Raw genomic sequence first — 10,762 nt, 5'->3', positions numbered from 1 at the left:
CCCCAGGCCCCTCCCCGCCTCTCCTAACCCTAGGAGATGAGAAGAGCAGTGCCCCTCTCCCCCCCCCCCCCCGACTTTGACATGGAATTTCCACCAACCAGATTCTCATTCTCAGCACAGTAACCCTGCAGCAGCACCCCCCCCCCCCGCGCCTCCTGCTGGGATAGTCCTGCCCTGTTAGTTCTTGAGCGGGAGAAAGGGCCCATCTTTTGACCCTGGGATGGTATTTGTAAGGAAGCAAATAAAGAGTTGGTCAGCCCTGGCTGGTGTGGCTCAGTGGATAGATCATCGGCCTGTGGACTGAAGGGTCCATTCTGGTTAAGAGCACGTGCCCGGGTTTTGAGCTCAATCCCCAGTAGGGGGCGCAGTGCAGGAGGCAGCTGATCCATGATTCTCTCTCATCTTTGATGTTTCTCTCTCTCCCTCTCCCTTCCTCTCTGAAATCAATGAAAAGATATATTAAAAGATTTTTTTAAAAAAAGAGTTGGGCAAAGAATTTCACTCCGAGCTTTGGCCTGTTCGGTGCACCCAGGGGCTACGGGGAGGATTAAATGAGATCACGCCCGTCCGAGCCCGGCATCGCCACAGCTCAGCTTGGAAGCGGGGGCACCGTCCTTCCCACGCGTGTGGCCTCGGGGGAGGCGCCCCCCTCGCTGACCTCCCGCTTTCTCATCCGGAAAATGCGCTTGCGAACATCCGCCCTTCACGGCTGCCGGGGGAAGCACAGCGCGTCCACGGCAGGTCCTACCGGCGCCCGCATAGGCAACGCGTTCAAACACCGCAGCGACCCTTGTGCCCGTCGCTGCTTTTACTATTCGTAGTGCGACTGCGACGGCTCTTTGGTGAGAAGGGCAGTGCGGCTCTGGAGCTGGGCATGTAGACTCTGCAGCCAACGCACCCAGGTTTCCCGGCGTGGGGCTGGGGCTGTGTGACCGGGCGCCAGGGCAACACGGATCCATCCGCCTCATGAGCGGCTGTGGAGAGTCAGTGACTATGTGCCACGTGCGTGGCAGGGACTAAGTGCTGCCATTGTGTTTGCTGTTAGTCGTGGTAGCGGTTGTCACGGTATTTGTATTATTATTATCATTAGCAGCCGGATTCTGTGAAAGCCTTTACTTGGATCTCACTAAGGAGAGCTACCGTCCAACACACTCACCATCCCATTCATGGTCCAGTGACTCGAAAGCTGTGTGGCGTTGGGCACACGCCCTGCCCTCTCTGCGCCTGCTTTCCTTTGTGAATGACAATAGTGAGCACCTCTCATGGTACTGCTGGGCTGTCAGGCGTCAGTAATGAGCGATGACCGTGGGAAGCTGCTAGCTTCTAGTTCATCAGGCCCTTGTCCCAGGCCCTGCCTAAATCCAGTTCCCTGCCCCGCCCCTGCCTTGCGGGCGGGGGGTGAGCGCCCGGATTCCCCCCTGCTGGGCGCGAGCGGGTGCTGCCGGCGCCGCTGCCAGGCCCTATTCTGGGGGCTCAGTGATCCCGCAGCCGTGCCCAGCTTCCCCGGGGATCAGGTTTCTGCTGACGCGATGCCAGGCACGTCTGCTTCCAGGAACCGGCAGCCGCATTTAGCCGCGGGCCGCACATGAAAGGCTGCAGTCGGAAACGTGAAGTTGTGTCAACAGGCGAGGCAGGTCAGCGCTGGGTGAGACCATCCCGGCGGGCGGAGAGCACGCCCTGTCTGAACGCGGCCAGAGCCCCAGCCTGCGCTCCCTCGCCGCCTCCCCCTCCCTTCGCCCCCCCCACCTCTCCTGGGCCCCAAACCAGAGCTTCACCCCCTCACAAGCACACACCCCTTTTCCAACAGAGGTCCTCTTTGTCCCCACCTCCCTCGGAGACACTTGGAACCCGCTCAGCTCGGCTGGAGGAAGGTCAAGGGCAAACAGAAGCAGGAGGAGGCAGAGGGACTACAGCTGCCACTTCAGGGGGGGGGGGGCGCGGGGGGGGGGCTTCTCTGCTGACTATGTGTTGAACCCGCAAAACTTTTTGTAGTGCAGGTCGCTCCAACCACTTCCTTCTGTCCCCACAGCAAGCCCTTGAGTCATGGCCCAGGAGAGGGGGGCACGCAGAACGAGTGTGGTCTTGGTTTCCGCCCTGAGCTCCATCCCCAGGATAAACCTGACTTGTTCAGGTCTTTACCTAAAACATACAAAATAAAAAGGCCTAGCGATTCATGGAGGAACTCCGGGGCGGATCAGGCCCCCAGGTGCGGGGAGGAGGAGGCCTGACAGGTTGCCATGTGTCTGCTACCTGACACTCAGAACCCTCACGCTACGAGTCCAAGGCAGGCATGTGGCCACGGGCGTGACAGACACCCACCGTTCACCTCCTACCTCCTGGCCGGGGCTCCTGCCCGGGCACCGAGCTGTCTGAGGACACCTGTGCCTTCAGACCCCGCCACTGTGGCCCACACAAGCCAGGCCACGCTCGTATTGCCTGCTGGCTCATAGGAGACAGGAAGGTGACACTTAGAGCCAACACTCATGGTGGCAGGGGGTGCCTCTGCCTGGTGACTGCTACGCAGGGGCCCGGGGCCATGGGTTCCCTGCCCGGAACCCAGACGAGGGAGGGCTGGAGGACGGGACGGGGGCGGGGGCGGGGGCGTGCGGGAGCGTGGCCAGCCAGGCACTGGCATCTGAGGCATCGGACGCCTCTGGGAGGGTGACGGGGGAGGCACGGACATTGGCCGTTTCCCACCTCTTTTCCCAGGGAACGTTTTCCTTTTCAAAAGAGCACTTGACGAAGGAACAGAGATATTCATTCGCGCGCACACACACATGCCCCTGGAGAGGAAGCGCAGGAAGGATGTAGAAAATAATTATGGGATGTTGCCTTCAGCGGCAGTAAGGCAGGATATGGCAAATCCATCAGACCTTGCTGGACTCGAAACATTCAGGCGGCCCCGGCTACCCCAGCGCCTGTGACCACTACGAAACCTTCCCCCCGCTGCCCGCCCTCCTCCACGCTCCCCAGACACCGAGGCCCCGGTTCCATTCTTTGATTTTCTGCCAAGTCCTAAGGAAGGTGGCCGGGGAGGGGGCGTGGGGTGGGAGATGCCCTTTTTTGCTTAACCGTGGAAGGAAGTATGAGGTGATGATAAACCTCTAGCAAAGGTTAGTTAAAAAACAAAAAACAAAACCCCAAACTTCAGCAAATGTTTGCCTCTGACATTGACTAGGCCCCTTGTGTCTGGAGGCAAGGCTGGGAGAAGCCGAAAGGCAGGGCACCGCGGTTAACTAGTCACCTAACTAGTCGCCGCCTTCAGGCCGGGAGAGGGCAGGGGGCAGCCACACCTCACCATCGCGTTCTTCTAAGAAATGCAAGACACCGTCTGTCCCTTCCATGGGAAGAGCGCGATTTTATTCAGTCCTTTAAGACAGCCACTCAACATCGACTCATCGATAAAAATATTTACAGTCTCACACCTTCAGGAAGGCTCCGAAATATAAACACTGTACCTCTCCCCCGAGCAAAAGAGACGCAGCCCTCTCTCCAGCAACAGGAGTACATTCATTGTCCTCGAGGTGCAGATCAAGTAGTTATACAAATAAACCCCTGAAACTCTCCTCTTCAATAGAGTTATATAATATATATTTATAACCGCTTTACAAATAAAGGCAACGACTTGATACCAAAATAAAAACAGGGAAAGAAAGAGTGAGAACACGGTCGGCGGCCAAGCGTCGTGCATTTGGAAAACGCAGGGCTGGTGCGGGCCTGGCTGGACAAGTCCGGGACAGGTCCCCTGCACCCAGAGGTTTGAAACCTTCTCGGAAGGAGACTCCACGTGCCCTGGTGGTGGTGGTACGTGTGTGCGTGTGCGTGGGGGGGGGGGCAGGGAGGGCATTAGGCTACGGAAAGGGTCTTGTGAAAGGCTCAGGCAGGCCTTCAGGAAGCTAAGCTTGGTTACAAGGAGCTTTAGGCCAGAACCGAAAACTGAGTCTTGGCTGGTGGAAGGTAGCGCGGTGTTAGGCAGCCTGATGCACTTTGGGGCGCTGGGAACTTCGGCGTCTGCATCTCTCAGACCCTGGCGTGGCTCCCTGGACAGCGAGACCTGGAAACAGGTGCCCGAGGCCCCCGGGGACCGCGCCCACACCCCTGCAGCTGGGCTTGTCTGAGGCCCTTTCAGTTCCTCAGCCAGCCCATCACCCCGAAAGCCGGGGAGGGAACTGCGCTCTCCCTGCCGCAGAGGCAGGGTGGGGAGCGGGCCTGCGGAAATCTCCCCAGACCACGATCCTGATCGTGCGAGGCCCCGTGGGCCAGCTCGCCGCTTAGCGGAAAGCTGGGCCTGGCCGCCCTCTCCCTGCGCGGTGAGTCACGGCCAGGGTGCGAGGGAGGCGGGCGGGGTCAGGGGAGCCGGCTGGGAACTGCGTGTTGGAAAGCCCTCTTTTGAAAGTACCTTTTTCTCAAAGCCACTGGCCCGATCCCAGAGCGGAGACTGACTCACAGACCCAGCCTCGGAAGCTTTTGAAAACCCAGCTGACTGGTAGCCAGAGGTTATTCTCTGGGTGGGGACGAGCCCAGAGGTCCTGCGACAACCCCCCAGGTCTGCTGGCGGCAGGCCATCCTTCATGGCACCCCAAGGTCCTAAACCAACACACAGCTCACACGCCCACCCCCAGCTCTTCTCCCCCTGCCTCGGACGACCTGGCACACACCCCGGAACAGTCGCCCTGTGCTCACACAAACACACTTTTTTTTTTTTTTTTTGAAAGGGAGGATGGGAAGCGAAGCAGCAGGATCCCTACAGAGTTCAGTCTTTGGTTTCCAGGTTTAAAGGGGGGATCTGCTTCAGGGCTTGGAGCAGGGCGGAGGAGTCGAGGGCCGGGTGCGATGGCAAGGGAGAAGGGAGTCTCTGGGGCATGAGCAAGGGGCCCGAGATCTTGTCCGGGTTCATGAAGCTGGAGAGGGCTGAGGCGGAGGCGTTGAGGCCTGAGTAGAGCAGGGGCACGGACGTGGGGTACCAGCACTTCTCCAGCATGGGCAGGTAGGCGGTGGCTGACGGCGGGATCAGATAGAAGGGCAGGCAAAAGGGGGGCTGGTGTGGGTGCGGGCCCAGGAACGGGGAGCCGATCAGGTCGCTGCCAGGGAAGCGGCCTTCGTCGTCTGAGAGCTGCATCCTGCTCTTTTTCGTGGGGGGTTCTTCGGATTCTTGCTTAATGGCCCCGATCCGTTCTCCGGCGGCGAACCTGCGTCCGTGGTCACCTCTGAGGTACGGCTGCTCCCCGCGCACGTCGCCCTTCTCAGACTCGCCTCCGTAGCCGCTGTCTGTGTCAGTGTCGCTGCCACTCTGCTCCCCACTCGAGTGGGCGAAAGTCCGCTGGATGACGGGCACGCAGTTCTTGCCGGGGCCCTCGGAGCCTTTGGCCAGGGCGCTGGGTTTCTCCTTGAAGTCCGCGGCCTTGGGCGCCGGGTCCGACACCTTCCGGGAGGCGCCGCCCTGCAGCAGCTCCGAGACCACGCGGTGCAGGTGCGCGACGAGCTGCGAGGACTTCAGGTCGCGCGTGTGCTCGTGAGCGGCCAGGTACTGCAGCACCTCCCGGGCGCAGGTCTGGAAGCCCGAGCAGAACATCTCCTGCCCCGCCTCGGCGTTCCTCCCCGACAGCTCACCTGGGTGGACACGGAGAAGGAAGGCATTTCAGAAGGCCCCGGGGTTCACCCGGACACCAGCCCCCCGAGGCCAGGTGCTCCCCTGTTTGCGAACACACGCGGGCATCTGTGTTCCTAACTCCAGAAGGAACACGGCCAGAGAAGATGCGGGCTGCCCTGAACATGTAAGGAATCAAATCGAAACCACATGGGTGTAATGGCTGCATAAGATCCATCAGAGAACCAGACCGTCCTAACAGGCGAGCCAGCGTCCCCCTGGTGGAATGTGTAGGTGGTCCCTGACTTCTCAGGACAAGGGACCCGGCCATGGGAGCCGAGCGTGTTTCTAACCCAAAGAGTCCGTGGTCACAACCTCGGCGTCACCGCAGGAAGACGGACAGAGGCCAGATGGCCGTGGAATGAAAGAATGAAGGAATGATGCCACCTCAAGTCACCTAATTTTCAGTGACATATTCCCACGACAGTCACGCTGCCGTCTGTAAACAGACAGGCTCTTTGAATCCTTTGCCATGTATTCGATGGTTTGAGTATCTGTTTCCAGCGAGGGACCCGGCAGGAGGGCGGAGAAGGATGGGATGAGGGAGTGGGCAGGAGTCCCGTCGTCCCCCCCCCCCCCCCCCCCCCCGGCCAGCCGGCTGAATAGCGCAGGGAAGGTTGGAAGGTGAGGGTGAGTGTGATTCTCTGGGAGGCGAGTAGCCCCGGATGATGAAACGCCAGGAGTTTCGTTAGGTTGCGCAACTCGCTGAGATACCTAGTGGCTATTCAGGGAACCACATGAAATGCAGGAAAAACTCCTGCTGTCACCCTGCCAGGGCCATGCCACACACTGAGCCACGAGGAAGCAGGCACCCAGGAAAACACGGGGGCATGCCCGCGCCGCCTCCTCCAGGGAATGACTGTGAGCGCCCACATGCGAATTCCAGGGGCCTTCGCATTTTACGAGGAAGGGGGAAACTCCCGGAACCCAGAAACTCCGAAGCCAAAATGGCCAAGAACCAGTGACCATCTGACCCCCAGGCTGCCCTGCCAGGTGGGGCACAGCGGCGTGCCCACTCGAAAAGCCCGACCTCTGAGAACGCTGACCCGGCATCTCCCCCAGCGGGAACGTGCACGCGCTGTGCGGGGCAGGAATGTTCCTAAGAGCAGGCGCTGGGCCCGAGGCTCTGTCTGTGCTGGAGCCCCCCCTTCCCCGGCCCCCGCGCCCCCGGAGATGCGGGCCAGGCACGGGCACTCACCGGCTTGCAGCCCGCTCTGCAGGGCCAGGATCTTCTGCTGCTGCTGGTCAATTAGGTTCGTCAGGGCTTTCACGTGCTTCAAGGTGAGCTCAAGCACCACGGCCTTCTCCAGGTGACCCAGCGTCTACGGAAAGAGCCTGCGTCAGCAGCGCGCTCACAGGGCCTGCCTCTGGGACACTCGTTAGCAATGAGAAACGTCTAGGGCAGGGCGGGGGGAGGGGGGCCTTTCCTGGTTGGCTGAGTTTAATTTTAAAGGCACAGATTAAGGAAATATATACGCCTGGTGACAAAATAGGAAGACGAGTGCCCCTGTCCCTGGAGGCGCCTGGAAGCAGCCGCGACCTGAGGCAAAGGCGCTGGCAGGTCCGTTTCTCCAGCAGCTGCGGCAGGGGGACCTCCCTCCCGACCAGGCTAACGTTCCTCTGCCGCCTGTCGCCTGTCGTCCCTGGAGGCAATGCCGTCCCTGGCGGCAAGAGGCTTTCCCGGACCCCCTCTCCTAACGCCCAGCTCACCCGGCTTCTGCTTCCTCCCCAAATACTATTTTCCCCTTTCCCCAACCAAAGGCTGCCACGCTGGTAAGCTACTGGCTACTGCCAAGAAAGGACAGGACATGAAAATCACATCAAAACGGGTCCTCTTATTAAAAAAAAAAAGAAGGGTGGTGGGGGAGAAAAGCAGGTAAATAAAACCTGTGTGTTGGTCGTTCACTCAGCTCAGAAAACTCGGGAAGCCTGAACATCCGCCACCAGAAGGGAAAGTCTAAAACTCACGGAGGGGAAGGCGGGCTGGGGTTGGCGCCAACTTGGAGAAGTCCGAGCGGTTCTCACTCATTGGCATGAGGCTACCCGGAAACCCCAGCCCTGGGCAAGGGTACCCCCAAACAGAGGCGCCCGGCCGGGACCCAGCCCTCGGCTCTGCAGTTCCCCGCGGGGCCTGTAGGCGGCGAGTGACCCCCGCCCTGCAGGCGGGGAGCCGGCTGGGAGCGCGGCCAGCTTCTCACTTACTGTAAGTTTGAGGTGCTCGGGCAGGAGGTCCTTCAGCTGGGCGATGCACTCGTTAATCCGGTCGCGTCTCTTTTTCTCGATGAGCCGGTGCGGCAGTTTGTAGGTCTCCTGCAAGGCGCACGGGGAGGCGGTGGGCGCCGGAGGCCGGGGCGAGCAGCCCTCTCCTCCCCACCCCGCGGCTCGGGAAGAGTCGGGGCAGCGCGGCAGTCACACCCAGAGCCACCCGCTCCAGCCCCTTCTCCTCCACGCTGCTCGGGGGAGACGCCGCGCCCGCACCAGGCAGACCCCCCTCCAGCCTCCGAGTGAGAAAACTTTTCTTGGAAACTCAGCGCGTGCTGGGGCTGCGTGCGGCTCCCCGGGGCGAGGGGGATCTTACCTTGCTGTCTTCGCTCCGCTTTATTCCCCGCCTCGACTTGTACACTTGGTACATTTGGGCGAAATCCATCCTGCAGGGAGAGGGGCCAGGAGGGTGGTGAGTTTGCGTGCGCCCGGGCTGCACAGCCTGGCGGGCAAGGACCCCCGGGTGCGCCCGGAACTGCTCCGAGCCGAGAGCGGTGCGGCACGTAGGGCTGGAGTGGAGGCTCCGAGGGGCCAGGGGTGCCCACTTACCCCGGTAGGTCCCCGGGCTCGAGTCCCGGTGCCTTGGGCAGGCAGGAGGGGGGCGGCTGCGCGCTGGGGATCCGCTCCATGGCACGGCGAGCCGGGGCCACTGTGCGCTCCTGTCTGCAGGCGAGCGCCGGGGGAGGGCAGTCCTGGAGGCGCCTCGGAGCCTCTGGGCTGGGCTTCCTCTGGGGACGAGCTCCCCGAAATGCGCCGGGCTGCCGGGAGCGGCGGCCGCGAGGTGTTGCTCGCTTCAGCTGGGGGCGTGCACGGGGTCTCGGCGGCCGCTGGCTCCGGCGCTGCGCACAGCCTGGCGGTGTGTGCTCCCTGCGCCTTCTGCGCCGCGCGAGCCAAGTGAATGAGAAGTGGGGCGGGCGGGGAGGCGCGAGGAGCGCGGGGGGGCAGCGAGGGCGGGGGAGCCGCGGAGTAATGGAGCGGCTGCGGGCTGGGTTAAATGGGAGCGAGTGGGTGGGTTGGAGCTACGTGTTCTACCCTGTGACTCCAGGCACGTCTGGCCGCTGCCGGGGAGGGAAGGAGCGCCCGGCCCGCCCTCCCCCGGCTTCATCACATGAGCCTCACGTGTTGGACAACGCTCTTGCGGCTGCGAGGGGCCCCCACCCCCACCCCGGCCGGGCCCCCAGGTGTCTGCGGTGCGGCTGCCTTTCCCCGAAGAGGGGGTGGCAGCGCAGCTTGGGTCCTGCCCAGCGGGGCGGGGGGGAGGTGGGGGGGCGCCGAGGCTGGAAGGGGAGCCAGGGGGTGGGTGGTAACGTGGGCGAACCTGCCCCAGGGAAATGAAGTAAGTTCCCGTCTCCCGGGAGGGACGGGGGAGGACGGATCCGCCAGCGTCTGACTCAAGGCGGGAGAGGAATATCCCCTCGCTCCTCGGCCCAGCCCGCTTCCTCCCGCCCCGCCCGCCGCTCGCAGGAGCCCGCGCGCAGCAGAGGGAGTCGCCGGGCCCCCTGCCTTCCCCAGAGGCCGCGGGTTCTTCCCGTCCCGGCTTCCCTGCCCCCACCCCGCTGCCCAGCGTCCAGGAATCGCCCGCCGCGGGAGGGGCCGAGGGGCGGGGCGGATGTCACCCCATGGGAAGCGGGCTGGCGGCCAAGCGCAGGGGCAGCCGAGGCCGCCGGCGAGCACGCTGCGCGCACCTGACCGCCGAGGGTGTGCGCGGCGCCCCCGCTCCCCCGAGCTCCGCCCGCGGGCACTGCCTACGGGGCGCGGGCAACCACGTGCGCGCCCCCCGGGTACCCCCACCCCCACCCCCACCCCGTAGTCTAGCACCGAGAGGCAGCGGCGCCCGCGTTCCCTCCCTCCTGCGCCCCCCCCCGCCCCCCCGAGCGCGGCGTCCGGGTCGCCTCCCCTCCGGCTGCTGCGTTACACAACCGGCGGCGACGCCTGCCCCGCAGCGGCCGGGGCGGGACGCTTCACGTGGCCGGGCTCAGGCCGCCGCGCCGCCCGGGACCCAGACCGGGTCGGCCGTCCCCGCGCCCGCCCGCCGGGGGCTGGGCGGCGCTGTGTGCGGGCTGCGCGGAGCGGGCGGGGAGTCCGCGCCCGTGGCCGCGAGCGTGGCGCTCGTTCCCTCCCCACGCGCCCGAGCCCCCACTCAGTGCCCGCTGGAGGGGCACGGGGGACATAAGCGCGATTCTGCCCGCGTTACGGGAACCTCCGGGAGGGCCGGTTGGCACCGGGGAAGGAGCCTGGGAAGTTATATTGGGGCCACCGGCTGCACTGGCCGCAGGGAAAAAAACATAAGGTTTAAAAAAAATTTTTTTTGAGGTTTTGTGGTTTTGTTTTTTAGTTTTATTTCCTACGAACGGAGGTGCCTGGGGAAGGAGGAGGGGGAGAAGCCGGGGCAGCGAGGCCTCCACGTGCCCAGGCCCCGCCGCCTCCCCGGAGAGGTCCGGGCGCGGTGACCTTCTCCGTGGCCGCGAGTGGGGAAGCGGCTGCCAGGCCCCGGCCGGAGCCGGGAGGGGAGGGGCTGGTGGAAATTCATGACTAAAACCGGGCCCGGCGGGGATTTCACTGACCTCGGCGCTGCCCCGCCGCCCGCCCGGGTGGAGAGATGACTGTCAGCCTTTCCCAGCGCCGGGCCAGCCCCTGCCCCCCACCCGGCCGGAGCCCTGGCTGCGGGAGAGGCTGAGCAAGGGGGTCAAGCGTGTGAGTGAGTGTGCGTGTGAGTGTGTGTGTGTGAGTGTGTGTGTGAGTGTGTGTGTGTGAGTGTGTGAGAGTGTGTGTGAGTGTGTGTGAGTGTGAGTGTGTGTGAGTGATCAGACTTGGCAGTGACCTTGACAGCCTGGAGACCTGCTCTGTGCTGAC

General features: G+C 63.2%; 1 protein-coding gene across 1 annotated transcript; it reads right to left on the bottom strand.

Moving 5' to 3' along the window:
- Nucleotides 1–3,334: 3,334 nt before the first annotated feature.
- On the bottom strand, nt 3,335–8,823 carry BHLHE40 (basic helix-loop-helix family member e40). The gene is made up of 5 exons (XM_059664579.1): nt 8,459–8,823; nt 8,226–8,295; nt 7,850–7,957; nt 6,846–6,969; nt 3,335–5,610 (listed from the first exon to the last, which is right to left on the bottom strand). The coding sequence occupies exons 1-5, from the start codon at nt 8,536–8,538 to the stop codon at nt 4,754–4,756; spliced, it is 1,239 nt and encodes a 412-aa protein (XP_059520562.1). The 5' UTR covers nt 8,539–8,823; the 3' UTR covers nt 3,335–4,753.
- Nucleotides 8,824–10,762: the final 1,939 nt, after the last annotated feature.

The sequence above is a fragment of the Myotis daubentonii genome, chromosome 14, assembly GCF_963259705.1.
Source record: "Myotis daubentonii chromosome 14, mMyoDau2.1, whole genome shotgun sequence".
Taxonomy (NCBI): Eukaryota; Metazoa; Chordata; class Mammalia; order Chiroptera; family Vespertilionidae; genus Myotis; species Myotis daubentonii.
The sequence above is the reverse complement of the archived record's forward strand: the minus strand, read 5'-3'. Positions and strand labels throughout refer to the sequence as shown.

Bases quoted from the DNA above. Each gene is read 5' to 3' on its own strand.
- BHLHE40 (XM_059664579.1), bottom strand. From the start codon at position 8,538: ATGGAGCGGATCCCCAGCGCGCAGCCGCCCCCCTCCTGCCTGCCCAAG. The intron at 6,970-7,849 runs GTAAGTGAGAAG...CTCTTTCCGTAG, and splicing joins CCGAGCACCTCAAACTTACA to ACGCTGGGTCACCTGGAGAA. The intron at 5,611-6,845 runs GTGAGTGCCCGT...GTGTCCACCCAG, and splicing joins GCAGAGCGGGCTGCAAGCCG to GTGAGCTGTCGGGGAGGAAC.